The sequence below is a fragment of the Chelonia mydas genome, chromosome 6 (genome assembly GCF_015237465.2).
Source record: "Chelonia mydas isolate rCheMyd1 chromosome 6, rCheMyd1.pri.v2, whole genome shotgun sequence".
NCBI lineage: Eukaryota > Metazoa > Chordata > Testudines > Cheloniidae > Chelonia > Chelonia mydas.
In genome coordinates this window covers 30,140,610-30,157,099 of record NC_051246.2, presented here as the reverse complement: position 1 = coordinate 30,157,099, position 16,490 = coordinate 30,140,610, and the positions used below count along the sequence as shown (strand labels likewise).

Here is a 16,490-nt window from a genome sequence, read left to right as displayed (position 1 = left end):
ATCCAGTGTAGTCAATAATCGGGCACTACCCAGTCAGTCAACCAGTTCATCGATGCGTGGTATGGGGTATGCATCGAATTGGGATACTTCATTCAGTCGGCAAAAGTCATTACAGAATCTCGTGGTACCGTAAGGTTTAGGTACTAGAATGATTGGACTGGACCACTGACTGTAAGATTCTTCAGTAACACCTAATTCTAACATTTTCTTTACTTCAGCCTTGATTTCTTCTCTTTTGGCTGCTGGGATTTGGTAGGGTCTCAATGTTACTTTGGCTCCGAGGATCGTGCGGATATGGTGATAGGTTTCAGTTGTCCGCCCCGGTTTTGTAGAGAACACATCTCGGTTACAATTAATCATGTTGGCTGCCTTGATCTTTTGGATCGGCATCAAGTTGGGTGATATCCTCACTTGCTCATGTAAATTATCCTCCTGGGGAAGGGTCTCCCGGGTGATTAAGCATGCCTCTCTATCGTGCCAAGGTTTTAGAAGATTGGTGTGGTAAATTTGCTCTGGTTTCTGGGGGCCTGGCTGCTGCACCTTATAGTTCACATCTCCCACGGCTTCGATCACTTTGTAGGGTCCCTGCCACTGGGCCAACAGTTTACTTTCTGCTGTGGGCACCAGTACCATCACCTGATCCCCTGGTTGGAACCGTCGAAGCCTTTCTTGGTGGTTATAATGGGTTCATTGGGTCTCCTGTGCTCTCTCCAAGTGTTCACGTACAATGGGCGTAACTCGGGCTATCCAATCTCTCATCTGCAGTACATGCTCAATGTTCCTTCCAGGATTTGGCTCCTCTTCCCAGGCTTCTCTGGCTATATCCAATATGCCCCGGGGGTGGCGCCTGTATAGTAGTTTGAATGGAGAGAAACCCATGGAGGCTTGCGGAACCTCCCAGATGGCGAACATGAGGTAAGGCAATAGGGTATCCCAATCTTTCCCATCCCGGCTCACCACTTTCCTGATCATGGCCTTGAGGGTCCTATTGAACCTTTCCACAAGGCCATCTGTTTGCAGGTGGTATACAGTGGTCCGTAGGGCTTGTACATAGAGCAACGAACAGAGATCTTTCATCAACTTGGACACGAAAGGTGTCCCTTGATCAGTCAATATCTCCTTGGGTAGCCCAACCCGGGCAAAGATCTGTACTAGCTCCTTAGCTATTGTCTTGGAAGCCGTGTTGCGTAGGGGAATGGCTTACGGGTAATGGGTTGCATAGTCCAGTACAACAAGCACATGTTGGTGGCCCCGAGCTGTCTTTTCTCGGGGCCCTACTAGATCCATGGCTATGCGTTCAAAAGGAACCTCTGTTACTGGAAGAGGTATCAAAGGAGCTTGCAAGTGCGGGCGAGGGCTGTGTAACTGACACTCCGGACAAAAGGTGCAGTATTGCCGGACATCTTCGTGTACTCCTGGCCAGAAGAACCTCTTCAGGATCCGTGCCTGGGTTTTCTCTACTCCTAAGTGTCCTCCAAACAGGTGACTGTGGGCAAGACTCCGTATGGCTTTTTGATGTTTTTTTGGCCCCAGAAGTTGTTGTATCTCTTGCTCCTGCATTTGTACCACGCGGTACAGGAGATCTTTCTTCACTATAAAGTAAGGTCCGGTACCCTGGACCTTCCCATCCACAGGTATCGCATTGATCTCGGCCACCTCTTTCGTGGCATTATCATATCTGGGGTCCTCCGCCTGGTCTCACCCAAAAGTCTCTCTCCCAGGACTAATCTGCCTGAGCTCCCAGGAGCCGGCTTCTGCTTCTTCCAACTGCTCGCTACCGTCACGGCTGGGCATGGCCTCCGGCTCACTTTCTGTGGTGGAAGTTTCTCTCTTGGCTGAATGTATCCATCTGCCTACTAGGACGGTCTTCTGGCCCTGGGTCAGGATCCAGGTTCCCAAGGCCTTCGCAGCCTTCCTCTCTTTTTTTGTCTTCCGGGGGGCTGAGAACAGATCTTGAGAAATCTCAGCAAACATCGGGGGTTGACATTCCCCCAGTGACGAGTCGCTGTCCTCAGGGTCCCCACCTCCCTTCAGCCTCTCCGCGGGGAGTAAAATATCAAACCCTGGATAGTCCCTCCCAATGACTACAGGATATGGGAGTTTAGGAACTATGCCCACGGTCACCTCAATGGGGTTCCCCTGAACCTCTATCTCCACCGGGATGGTGGGGTAATGGCTCACGGCCCCATGCATGCATGTCACTGCTACGCATTTGGCTTGTAGCACCTGACTACTTTTTACCAGCTTACCCGATATGAGAGTGATAGCACTCCCAGAGTCCACAAGCGCTGTAGTCTCTGCTCCATTTATCCTCACTGGCCTGGTGTAATTATGCGGGGCTAATGCGACCCCCGCGAGGTGGATAAGGGAGCACGGGACCTCCCAATCCCCCAGGTTACATTGCTTAGGCTCCTCGGTGCTGGGACATTGTGCTGCTATGTGTCCCCACTCCCCTCATGCATAACATCTATAATTGCTTCTAATCACTCCCCTATCCTGGGGGTTAGGGGGTTTAGTCCCAGGGTTCCCCCCACTCAGGCCAATCCCTTCCTTCTGGGATCCCCGCTGGTTTTTGGCGCCCCCTTCTTCCACCTAGGACTCCCCGGGGGTTGGCTGCCCAGCCTTCCAGGTTTGGGTTTTTTTCATAGATTCATAGATATTAAGGTCAGAAGGGACCATTATGATCATCTAGTCTGACCTCCTGCACAACGCAGACCACAGAATCTCACCTACCCACTCCTGTGAAAAACCTCTCACCTATGTCTGAGCTATTGAAGTCCTCAAGTCGTGGTTTAAAGACTTCAAGGAGCAGAGAATCGTCCAGCAAGTGACCCATGCTACAGAGGAAGGCGAAAAACGTCCAGGACCTCTTCCAATCTGCCCTGGAGGAAAATTCCTTCCCGACCCCAAATATGGCGATCAGCTGAACCCTGAGCATATGGGCAAGATTCACCAGCCAGATACCCAGGAAAGAATTCTCTGTAGATTCAGGTGCTTGCTTCAAAAGGGGCCTTCCTTGGGTAGTCGGGTCAATTCCCTGTCTGTCAACCGTTTTTCTACCAGCGTGATCATCTCATCGTACATGGACGGATCGTTCTGGCTTACCCATTTGCGGAGATCTGGTGGCAGTCCCTGCATGTAATGGTCCATGACCAGGGTCTCCAAAATCTCCAGGCTGCACACCTCAGGTTATAATCACTTCCGTGCGAGGTGTATGAGGTCGAATAGCTGGGACCTTGGGGTTTCGTTCTCCTGGTATTTCCACTCGTGGAACCTCTGGGCCCATACCGCTGCTGTCACCCCTGATCGTGCTAGGATCTCTGCCTTCATCTGGGTATAGTCAATGGCATCCATGGCAGGCAAGTCAAAGTAGGCCTTCTGGGCCTCTCCGCACAAAAAAGGGGCAAGAATGCTGGCCCACTCAGCACATCTCCCGACATCATCTTTGGCAGACAACCAGTGGCCCTCAGGGTTCGCGTCCCATCGGACCCCCGGGCCTGGGTGGTGAGAATCTTCAGCTGGTCCACTACCCACAATCTTGGGTCACCTGGTCCATTAATAATTGATTGATTTCCTGCTGTAGCCGCACACACTCCTGTTGTGCCATTGCCTGAACCCAGGTGGCCTCCTGCTGGGCTGCCATGGCTTGTACCAGAGCTCTTAACACCTCCTCCATTGTGGTACAAAACAAACACAAAATGAAACAAAAAAATCCCCAAAAACCCGGTGCAGTTTTTTTTAACCTCTTTCTTCCACCACGCTGTGAACGATGATCCAACGCTTGACAGCAGTTGTGACAAACCTCTGTCCTTGTTTCCATGGGTCCCGCACTTCCTGGTGGATTTCGCTAGCTTCAGAGGCTCACTGTGACCCTCCACGTAGCCCTTCTCTCTCTAGAGGCAAGGGTCACAGCCTTCTGAGCCATTTTCATCATAAGCCAGCAAGGGAGGTGAGGAGAAGCAATCCTCCCTTGCACAGTCTCTGTTGTCTCCCAGTCTCAGTGATTAATTGGGGGAGGGGGGGAGCCCGGGCCCATCCTCTACTCCGGGTTCCAGCCCAGGGACCCTAATAGTAGCAGCTATGGTAGCTGACTTTTTGGAAGTAGGATGCGTACAATTTCCTGGGCCACTTCCTCACAACAACCCCCACTTCCTCAATATCTACTTCACCGTTACCTCAGGGCCTCCTTCCTTGCACCTGAAATGGTTTGTACTGCTCAGTTCCTCCAGCAGCACGGCTTCCTCCTACAGCTCTTGACATGCACGCCCAACTGACTAACTGGGAGGCTTTTAACTAGTTTCAGCCAGCCCCTCATTGGCTTCAGGTGTCCCAATCAACCTAGCTATCTTCCCTGCCTTCTGAAAAGATCTTAATTGGCCCCAGGTGTCTTAATTGACCTGGAGCAGCTGCCATTTACTTATCCTGGTAACAGGGACTTGTTTGGCCTGGGGCTAATATATCTGTCTCCCACTACTTTTCTATAGCCATCTGGCCTTGCCCCATCACATGTCCCCCCTCCCCTGCCAGTCCCCCCTGACCAGTCCAAACCTTGCTTGACAGGTAACAAACAGTAAACCTCTACTCCTGAGTTCCCCAGAGACATCTCTGCAGTGCCAGCCCTCTCCTGGAACAGTCACAAAAGTCATTAACTTGGTTGCTCCTTTAAAGAGTCTATACTGCAGCCTGTTAGCTTAACTGAGATTAACCCACCCATCTCTTCAATCAGTGCACAGAATTGGTGTATAGTAAAAGTAAAACAAATTTATTTATCAAAAGGATTAAGTGATACCAAGTATGAGGAATAAAGATAGAAAGGGTTACAAGCAAACAAAAGTAAAAATATGCTCCTAAGAGTAAAACCTGATTTAGCAAATCAGACTCTTGTTCAAAGAAGTGTTTTTCACCCAGTCACTCTTCTAGCATGGCTGACCAGACTCTTTGGCCAAGACCCTTCACAGACCTCAGAGTGCTTGGTTCAGGTGAAGGATGCCAAAATGGTTTTTTCTCTCTCCTTGTATCTTCCCAAATTTCACTGACCCTGCTTTGAGAGGCAGGAAGGCTTCCTGGGGGTACAATCTTCATCCTCTGTGGAGATAAAGTGGTAATCTTTCCCCACATGCCCTCCTGATGGCTTTGTTTACCTTGCATGTGAATGTACATTCATTGTCTCTGCCTGACGGCCAGGCTGGTCAGATAAGCCAAGAAACATTCCTTTGTCTTGGGCCGATTGTGTTTAGGCATTGCTTACCAAGCACATTTTTAGAGTATAATTCTGGCACATATTTATAACTTTTTGTACACACCACACACTGATTTTTGAGACCAGAGTATTATCATTTTGTATGTAATAACTTACACAACATCTTTTAGATTCATGTTATGACAACAGTGTATTAGCTGTAGTGAGTATGTCAGGCCTGACATACGTTGCTGGTACAGAGGAGTGAACCACAAATGGGGCTCCGTGTCGCACTCACTAAGCACCTGTTTGCATCTGTATCTTTGTGAATAGTAATAATTCTCTAGGTTTGTTTCTGCTCTTGCTTATAGTGTTATAATTCCACTGATTTCAATAGTTGTTCCTGATTTATGCCATTTTGTAAACAAGATCGTAATCAATGTGTATATTTATACTTCAGCTTTATAGTATGGATTAGGCAACATGCAGGGAGGATTTACAAATTAGAACACTAATTGTTTTGCTGTTGTATCTTTCTTTCAGGAAATCTTTCTGCACAGCTATTAACTAATGTCCATTATATCTTTCTTTTTCAATAGGACCCAGTCCAGTATTTGACCTCCAAGTTATAAATGTCAGCACAACAGAAGTAAACTTAAGATGGCAAAACAATGACACTGCTGCTTCTCAGTACACGTACATAGTAGTCTCAGAAGGAAATGGATCTGTAACTAATAAAAGCAATACATATCAACTCACAAATTCTACATTTGTGGCTAGAATTACCAGTTTAAACCCTGGCACCTCCTATACATTCACGGTGTTTCCACAAGCAGGTGATAAAATAACAGAAGGAAACCGAAAAAACATAACTAACTGTACAGGCAAGTTACAAAAATATGTGCCTCTTTCATTTAAATGCTTTGTTGTTTGTGTATTGGATAGAAAACAGTTGATTTGCTTATTTAGCACCCAAAAGTGTGCTAGGTGCCTTACCAATATGTAGGCAGACCGGTTCCTACTTCTGAGGTTTACATTCAAAAGTCCTGATCTTGGAGCATTACTAGTCCTTACACAAGTAGTACATGGCTTTTCATCAGGACTGGTGGTATAAGTAAGGTGTTGCAGGACTGGATCATTGATAGAAAACATACAGATGAAGGGACTGAGAGGATGCAACATGAGATTTCTGATGTTTATTTTATTTTGTATTTTATACTTTGCCTGTCTGAAGTCAGTATTGTTACACTGGTTTTATAACAATGTATGTGAGATCAGAATTGGAACCAAAATATTTTGAAGACATTTGGGAGTAAAATTTAACTCTGTGCACATCCATCGTCTCCAATGAAGTAGCAGAAGGTATGCATCAGAGTGGAATTTAGCCCACGATCTTTGTGCGCCGCCATGTAAGGATAACAGCAGTCTTCTTCTGTAGAACAGTCATTCATGAAGTATTTAATGTCACTTACCTTTTGGATGACAGATTTTTTTCAAGCTAGTTGCTTCTTCCTTTGCACTTTTTCCTGCGTTTTTAAACACAGTCTAAATTCATAAACCTCGGAATGTTAAAAGAAAAAAGTGGTCAGAGAATAAAGGCAAAATGTATACTATAAATCAGAGAAGAAAGGAATATAGCGCCATGGGAAGAAAGACTGGCATGTGGTATAGAGATGAGAGGGAATAGAAAAATAGCAGAGAACATAAAAGGAAATAGGTGCTAGATAATATTTATTACTTATGTATAGTATTACAATAAATGTACGTGGTGCTTCACAGGCAGATGAAAACCAGGGCTCCTGCCCTGTGGAGCTTAAGTGGATTAAACAGATAACGTAAGGTGACCAGACAGCAAGTGTGAAAAATCGGGACAGAGGTGGGGCGGGGGTAATAGGAGCCTATATAAGAGAGAGACCCCAAAATCGGGACTGTCCCTATAAAATTGGGGCATCTGGTCACCCTAAGATAACCATCCAGTTTGTTCCACTAAGCTCTTTTCTTCTTTTGCAGATGCTGCACCAGTGTCTTCATTTAACTGTACACCAGTGACTAAAGAGCCTAAGTTAACAGTAAAGTGGGAGCTCCCTGCTGGTGTCAGTACTGGCTTCAGCATTAATACATTCAATGATGCCTGGAGCAATGAAACACTGGTTTCGTCTGGTAACCTAGATACAACTATAACAAATTTAAATTATTCCACCTCCTACAATGTTAGTATTATAACCCGTTCATGTGGGAAAGAGAGCCTTCCAGTGGAAAGAACATGTGTTACAAGTATCACGGGTAAGTGTAAAAAGTTTGGTGTGGGGTACAGGGCCAAAAAAAAAAAAGAACTCTAAGTTACAAAATGCAAAATGTGTAGCATTATACAGTACATGTGAATATTCAAGCTATGAGAGAGAGACTTTATCTTCATTCAAAGTTGTGTGTGAGAATATATATATATATATATATATATATATATATATATATATATATATATATATATATATATATATATATATATATATATTAACTCTGTAGAACTAGTATGATCAAAGATACGGACTTTCATTTCCTCACAGCATTTTTATATGGATGGGACACTATTTCTTTGTTGGCTTGCTTGGTTTTAAAGATGCTTCTTTAAGTGACATTAAAATGTGCTGGGTAATGTGCGTTTATATGATGTCGCCCAATGTGCAAATTGCAATAATGGGAGAAAATGGTGGGCTTTCTTTGTAACTTTTCCTAGGTAGTTGGAGAAGATAGATATTTCAACATAAGGTATCTTTCTGCTTGATTCACCTTTTCCTTCCCACATGTTGAGATGCTAATTTAATATTAATATTTCTCTGTTACAGACCCACCTGCTCCAGGAGGAGAGCCTAATATTACGTCAGTCACTCACAAGTCCTTTAAAATTCAGGTCAATGGGTTTGAGTCAAAAAATGGACCGCTAACGGCCTATGCAATAGTAATCACAACAGCTAAAGGTAAGATGTTAGGATGTTAGCTCCCAGACGTATTATTATTATATCAGACATCATGTGTATATCCATCGGGACAAACTTTTTAGATCCTAAACTAAGTGGAAGGGGAAGAATTACTCCTGATATTTGCAGTTGCTGTTCAGAAACATAGAGTGACATTCTGGCTCAACTAAAGTCAATGGCAAAACTCTCATTGACTTCATAGGCCAGGATTTCACTCATAGACTTGACTAGCCTGAATTAGTATAGTTCATAGGCCTTTCACAATGTTGCCACTATGCTATCTGATCAGCTTCCTTATTGGTTTGCCAATAACATGAACTGCAAAATTGTATAATGTCTTTTCTTTGTAGAATGATTCTAGGGGCTGGTAATTAACAACTTCTGAAGTTTGGGGTGTTTTTCAAGGCTGTAAAGATTATTACAAGAAACATGTCAGAAAGTTGGGGGAAGTGAAGCACTGTTTTCCAATTGTACTAATAATAGCCTATTGTCATTGAGGGGTGGGAGGAATTTTATGGATGAAAGACAAGATGAACATTGTCAGCATCACATGATATGGGAAACTGAGGAAGCCATAAGGCTTGCTATGGAGAATTGCTATAAAACACATTATCAAAATTACATTGTTAATGTCAGTGTTTTATCAACATACTTGTATTTTTTTCAGATGCCTCTAACCACTAATATTTAAAGCTGAATCACATGCAAAGCACGGTTCTGTATTGTGTTTGTTCACTTGGGCAAGAAAATAGATTTTTCTAGTCATGACTGATGGAAATTGAAAAGGGAGATACCAATTTGTCAGCGTCAGATGCTTTACTGTGAGGGGAAAAGATTTTAGGAAATGGCTCATCAGCCTTGATAAAGTGTAACTTTAATGCTCCAACTGTATAATGTTCAACTGCCTCTAATCTTAGTACACTAAGTTTAGGGTGGGTTTGTGTTGTTTGGGACTGTAATATAATTCATTTGTAACTGTTTTTCATCATTCTCTTCAGTGCAGAAACAGCATCAGCTGCTCTAATGTAAAGCAAGCAGGGTTTCAGAGAAACTATTCTGCCTTGAGCCCTGATCCTGCACCATTAAAGGCAATGATTTCAGTGAGCCCTAATTTCCTCCTGTAGCATGAAATAACTGGTTTTTTAGCTGTTACAGTTTGCTCACAAAACAACCTTCCCTAGCCTTTCTGCAACCTCTTGTTAGATATTAATTTAATGCTATTTCCTTTAAAAAGGGGGGTTTATTTTTTAAAAGCAATAAGTGGGGATGCCCGAGGGCAGCCTTGAGTGCAGGACTAGAAGATCTCGCGAGATCCCTTCCAGTCCGACACTTTTATGGTTCACTTCTGTGATATGCACAAATTCCACTAACAATGGCCAGCTACTTCCTCCTCACATAACACTTTGAACATTTAACTCTGTGTATTTGCTATTAACTCATCTCTGACAGCAAGTGATTTGAAGTGCATTGTTACCTCATAATTTTTTCATGGTTTAGCAACATAATCTGCTTCAAAATCCAGGAATTCTTTCCTTGACAGCAACATAGGGCAGGGATGGGGAGAAACAGCCTAATGTATTTAGACAACCTCGCTTCATGTTTTGTGATATAAGGTGTTTTTATACCGTTACCCGCTCCACCTTCACCCCGGAATTTACAACATTAGATTAAAAATTATGTTTAAAACGTTATTTTAAGCAATTTGACTTAAAGTGATTGCATGGCTTGATAGCATTACTGATGTCCCAAATTACGAGTCCAGTCAACACAGGAAATATTTCTTCTGAGTCTTCTGGACTAGGAGCTATTGACTCCCAAACGACTCCTATTTGGTCTGTGTCGACCAGTTCTTTTAATCTCTCCCAACAGGAAGAGGAGGCCAAAGCAGCCCTTACTTCTCAGGTTCTTGAGGTTTATGTGCTAAATCCTGGCACACTAAGAGCCTGTCTTCATTACCAAATTGGGTCCAATTTGTTAACTCAACTCCTCAAGGTCATGTTCTGACTCAGTATTAAGCACAGCTTTGCAGCTAGTGGAGACAGGGATGATGTAGTAGCACGGCCTACCAGGTCTGGCTTTGGTCTAGCTGCTGCTTTAGTTTCTCCTTCTCTCAGTCTAGATCACCCACCCTCGGAGTCTGGTTTGGTTCCTGCAGTAGTTGGGGGTCCACGTCACTGCAAAAGGCTAAGTCGTTAAAGAAAAAGTCCGCCCCTTCCAGGGTCTCCAGCACCAAAACAAACACAAGAGTCTTCCACCTCAGTCTCAAGCTGGACACAGCCCCTCCTTCCTGAAGATCTGTCTGTCTTCTTTCTTCAAAATCCAGACACACGCTAGCCTGCCATCTTTTCACTCTCACCCTTCATGCTTTCCTGGGCTTCTCTGAGTCTCTCCCTGCTCTCTACCAAGCACTGACTCCCAGGGCTTTCTACCTGGAATCTCCCTTCACACCTTTTGGTCCTCTACAAGTTTCTGTTTTAGCTCCACCTCAGAAGGCCTAATTTAGCCACACGACCTGCCTGTTATGTGACTTTGCTCATTTTCTTCACCTGGAGAGGCGGGTAAATGTGTCACATGTGGGAGTGGATCCATATCCTCTGAAAGGGCCATCCTTAAAGTCACCCAGTGACAGGCAAGTTGTGTTAAACATCTTGTCAGCTGGCTGTGATAAACCTGTACGTGTCAACTGATCATGGTTAAACACGACTTGTCCTATCTACACTGACTGCAAAGCTGTGTTAGTTAATGCGGCTCCTCAAAGTCAGGTTCTAACGTGATCTGATTTGTCTAGTGGAGACTGTCCGAGAAGGACTTTCAGCAGTGTGCAGTGTAGTTTCAGTACAGAAGACTTTCAGCGCAGGTAGTTTTCTGCAGAGAAGTTGTTTGTATATCCAGTCTTCAGCATACTTAAAAAAATTAAACCAAAAGGTTATTAAAACAGTGACATTCTCTTGGGGCAAAATAAATAAATTGTTCTACAGTGAAGGGTATCTGAGATTGTCCATATTGCCCTCAGCCTTTAATTTCAGGTAATATTCCACATTCATAACCGTTAGTTTTTTTTTTACTATTATTGCCCTTGAACCAGTCACTGTATTCTAAAATACAATTTTAAAAAAACATTAGTTTATGTCTGTTGTATATTTGTTTTTTCAGAAGGCACTGAACCTCCAAATAGCAGCTTGAGTTATACATACAATGACTTCCAGGAAAAGAAAACAAACACTTACGTAACGTTTGTCATAAACGATACACAAAAGAGAGCCTTTTCCTCCCGTTCAGATAGTTCGCAATACGAAGTGGAAGTAGGAAATACAACCACATCGTGTGGCTATTACAATGCGCCGCTGGAACCACTTGGTTCATACCGGTATTTATCTTGTTGGTTGTTGTAATTTCCTTGTATACAATTGAAATCTAAGTAATAATTGGATCACCAGATCATAAATACTGCTTGTCAGGCTTAGATTGTTAATGTCATCTAATGTGACTATTTCATTTTCCCTTCCTCTCATCAGGGCGAGTGTTGCAGGTTTCACTAAAATTGAATTTAACAGTAGTGATGGTGGACGTATTGTTGAAGAGAGAAGCTATGTATCATTTACGCCTTATTCTAAGGCAATTACGTTACCCCAGGATCCAGGTAAAGCTAACATAAAATGTTCCATTGCATGTTTTGCATATATTGGGCCCAACTGTGTTCTCATTTCAATTCTTGGCAAAACACACATTGACTTCAATGAAAGGAGGCTTGGGTCTGTTTATCTGTAATTTTGTAATGTAGTTGGTCTGTAGATTTACAACTGAGCAGTTCTACGAAAACTCTCTTGTATGCATATATTACATAATCCCTTACAGTAACATTAAAAATGACACAATAAGCCCAAAACATGGTATACTAAAATGAGAGTGGAAAGCTGCTGAGACAAGAAGACTTTGAGAGATAAGTAAAGTAGAGATTGCAATTACTGTGTTTTTGCACTCTCTGTAAATTAGAGATTGACATGTAGAAAAGAAACGGTGGATTCATGCTCCTATAATCCCAGTATTTCTTGTTTAGCTCCATTCTTACTGCTGTTCCTTAGCAACACTTGATATTGGCATCACTTAAAGGTGTTTCACAGCTACAGAGAGGAAGGATGGGCCGGTGGGTAGGGTGCTAGCTGGGGACTTCAGAGACCCAAGTTCAATTCCTTGCTCTGTCACAGACTTCCTGTGTCTCTGGGCCAGATTTTCAGATGTGTTTAAGTGCCTAAAGATCCAGATAGGTACATAGGGGGTGTGAGGGATGCCATCTGGAACTGGGATACCACTGAGCCAGCCTGACCCACCAGCCTGGGCTCCCTTTACACTGTATTGCTGTGACAAGCTCTCGAGCACATGCTGTGATCAGCTCTGTATGGGAAGGCTTCAGCTAAGGAACTTCCAAGCTGCTCAGGCACACACCCCCTCTGGAGTGTAAACCCAAAATTATACCATCTTGCACTGCACAGGGAACTGTACAGCATACGCTCATGAAATTCATTGCCTCCTTCAATGCGGAGAGGAATATACACAACAGCTTTCTGCCCCAAGTTATGATTTCCACATACACTGGTTTTAGACAAAGCAAAAACTAGTGTATTAACCTCAAAAGATAGATTTTAAGTGATTTTAAGGGATAGCAATCAGATCAAAGCAGATTACCTAGTAAATAAACAAAACATGGAAACTAAGCTTAATATACTACATATATTGGATATGACTAGCAAATTCTCATCCTAAATGATGATACCAGCAGGCTGCAAGTTCTTAAGGGGCAAGCTGTTCAGGCTTACAGCTTAGAAACCCTAGGTGTTCCATTCACAGGCTAAAAATCCCTTTAGCTGGGATCCAGCACTTCCCCCCCCCCCCTCCCCCCAGTTCAGTCTTTGTTCCTCAGGTTTTTCCGGCAGTCTCTTTGGGAGGGGAGTCAGTGAAGAACCACAGTGATGTCACTCCCCTGCCTTAAATAGCCTTTGCGTATGGGCGGGAACTCTTTGTTTCAAAGCTTGGTTCCACTCCAGTCAGTGGGAAAACACTGGTATCCAAGATGGAGTCCAATACCAGGTTACATGTCCCTGTAGTGTTACAGCAGCCATGAGTCGGATGCTGTCTGTAGCATCCTGAGGAAGTCCCCTCCCCACAGGTGGGCAATAATCTTCTTCTAAGGTCTCTTGTTTTCTCCTAATGGCTCATTAACCTGAATGGGCCCTTTCCAGCCAGCCATGGAGACTGAGAGCCTTTTGTCTAGTGGGTGTTCCCCGTGTGTAAACACAATTTGTAATACAGCTACGTAGTCAATATTCCTAACTTCAGATACGAAAATGATACATGCATACAAATAGGATAATCATATTCAGTAAATTATAACCTTTTCAATGATCTCACACATGACCTATCCTGCATAAAATACATGATGATTATGTTATATCATATACTAATATCTCTATGAAGAGTATGGGGTGCAGTGTCACAGTGGTATTTTTCAAAATTGCATCAGTGGGATAGATGCCTATCTGTCTTTAGGCGCCTAAATACCTTTGAAAATATAGCCTCTGTGCGAGTCACTAGGGCGTCGCTCCCAGCGCTGGTGCTCTGTCTACACTGGCACTTTACAGCGTTGAAACTTGTTGCACTCGGGGAGGGTTCACCCCCCGAGCGAGAAAGCTGCAGCGCTGTAAATTGCCAGTGTAGACAAGCCCTTGGTTTCCAATGTCCCTTAGAAAACTACTATAATCTTAGTTGAGAGATGATGCAGAAATTCCAAGTTTTTATTCAATCAGACATTATAGGTCAGCTCATTTCATACGGGTGTCCTTTGCATGTGAAATTTACTGCAGATAGCAGAAGTCTAAATTGTTAATGGTTCATACTTTTCACTTTGATACTTTCTTATATGACACTTGAATATACTTCCATCTAAGCTGAGACCTGTCCTTCCTCTTACTGGGCACAGTTTGTGAAATGAATTGCAGGTTCAGATTTAAATAGATGCATCTCAAACTATCTGATTTGCTCCCTGAGTTGGATAGCTCAAAATGCAACTTCTCAGGCTGTCCCTTGCAATCAAAATCCAGGTACAAAAATGGAGCCACCCTTCTGAAAATTGTGTGTGATTTAATAAAACTTGAGGAAAATGGATGAAACTATGGCAGTTTACACCAGCTGACAATCTGCCCCTTGATTGTTTTACACCATCTATTCAATCTGAATACAGTATCTTCTGTGACAAAGTTCGTGCTCTACCTTGGTGGGTCTTGCGCTTATTGGCGGATTTGCTCGCCTTGGAGCTTCACGGCAGCCCTCAGCTTGGCCGTTTTTCTGAACCCACAGTCCAGGTCGACTCCTCCTGTGTCTGACCAGGAGTTGGGAGGATTTGGGGGGCACCCGGGCCTGCCCTCTACTCCAGGTTCCAGCCCAGGGCCCTGTGGAATGCAGCTGTCTAGAGTGCCTCCTGGAACAGCTATGCGACAGCTACAACTCCCTGGACCACTTCCCCATGGCCTCCTCCGAACACCTTCTTTATCCTCACCATAGGACCTTCCTCCTGGCGTCTGATAATGCTTGTACACCTCAGTCCTCCAACAGTCCGTGTTCTCACTCTCAGCTCCTAGTGCCTCTTGCTCCCAGCTCCTCACATGCCCACCACAAACTGAAGTGAGCTCCTTTTTAAAACCCAGGTGCCCTGATTAGCCTGCCTTAATTGATTCTAGCAGCTTCTTGATTGACTGCAGGTGTTCTAATCAGCCTTTCTTAATTGTCTCCAGAAGGTTCCTGATTGTTCTGGAACCTTCCCTGTTATCTTACTCAGGGAATAGGGACCTACTTAGCCTGGGGCTAATATATCTGCCTTCTATTACTCTCCTATAGCCATCTAGCCCGACCCTGTCACATAGCCCCCCACTCTGCTCAGCACTATGGGGTTGGGCAACTTGGACGTCAGGCAGCATATTCGTGACAAGCCATTTGCATTGCCATGGTGGCTTCCAGCCTGGTGTTGTATGGTGAATTGGAAAGGTTGTAGGGACAGGAACCATCTGGTCACCCTTGCATTCTTCTCTTTATTTCGCTGCATCCACTGGAGGGGTGCATGGTCGGTCACAAGGGTAAACCGTTGTCCCAGAAGGTAATAACATAGTGTTTCCATGGCCCATTTCACAGTTAGGCACTCTCTTTCAACCCCGGCATACTTCTGCTCTCTCGGGAGGAGTTTCCTGCTGAGGTAGAGGATTTGGGTGTTCTTCATCTCCGACCATCTGCGATAGGACAGCTTCCAATCCTACTTCAGATGCATCTGTTTGTAAAATGAATTCTTTGTTGAAGTCTGGGGCTATAAGCACGGGGTTACTGCAGAGGGCTGTCTGTAGATCCATGAATGCTTTCTCTGCGGCATCTGTCCACTTCACCATGTCTGGACCCCGGGCTTTTATCAGGTCTGTCAGAGGACTCGCTCTGGTAGCAAAATGGGGAATAAATTGTCGGTAGTACCCCACCACACCCAGGAATGCCCAGACTTGCTTTTTCCGATTCGGCCGGTGCCAATTTTGGATAGTCTCTAGTTTGTTTAGTTGGGGCTTGACCATGCCCCTTCCTACAATGTAGCCAAGGTATTTAGCCTCAGCTAGCCCTATAGCACACTTGGCTGGGTTGGCTGTGAGGCCAGCCTGTCTTAGCGTGTTCAGAACCGCTTCCACCTTTCCTAAGTGGGTTTCCCAGTCGGGGGTGTGAATAATCACATCATCCACGTATGCCGCTGCATAACTGGTATGGGGCCGTAGGAGCTTGTCCATAAGACACTGGAAGGTGGCAGGTGCCCCATGCAGTCCAAAAGGAAGAACAGTATATTGAAACAGACCCTCTGGTGTAGAGAATGCCGTCTTTTCTTTTGCATCTTTGGCAAGGGGAATCTGCCAGTATCCCTTTGTTAAATCAAGGGTGGTCAAAAATCGGGCATTGCCCGGGTGGTCAACTAACTCATCAATATGGGGTATGGGGTATGCATCAAATTTGGATATCTCATTCAGCCGGCGAAAGTCATTACAAAACCTAGTCGTGCCATCAGGTTTGGGTAGTCTAACATCACGATCCTCTTCCCCCTCAATGCTCCGACTCTTTGTGGCTTCTGGTGGGCCTTCAGCCCCTCTCTTTTTCCATATGGGTTCTCCTGGTGGCCCAGTCACCCGAGCTCTAGGGCTTGGTGCTGCTTGTTTAACCCGGGATGCTTCTTCCTTAACTGGTCGGGTCAGCTCCCTCGCCGTCCTTCGCCTTTCTACCAGTGCAACAACCTCGTCGTAGGTGGAGGATTCATTCTGGCTTAC

The 16,490-nt window shown here is 44.5% G+C and overlaps 1 protein-coding gene across 4 annotated transcripts in view; it reads left to right on the top strand.

The window, feature by feature from the left end:
• Nucleotides 1-16,490, top strand: part of PTPRJ (protein tyrosine phosphatase receptor type J) — a 128,719-nt gene that overhangs the window by 88,999 nt on the left and 23,230 nt on the right. For 3 of the 4 annotated variants that reach the window (XM_043548850.1, XM_037899665.2, XM_037899664.2), the window contains 5 exons: nt 5,779-6,063; nt 7,190-7,462; nt 8,023-8,154; nt 11,308-11,521; nt 11,670-11,794. In XM_043548850.1, the coding sequence (XP_043404785.1) occupies nt 5,779-6,063; nt 7,190-7,462; nt 8,023-8,154; nt 11,308-11,521; nt 11,670-11,794 (1,029 nt within the window). The remainder of the gene's footprint in view (nt 1-5,778; nt 6,064-7,189; nt 7,463-8,022; nt 8,155-11,307; nt 11,522-11,669; nt 11,795-16,490) is intronic. The other variant, XM_043548849.1, reaches the window with a different exon arrangement.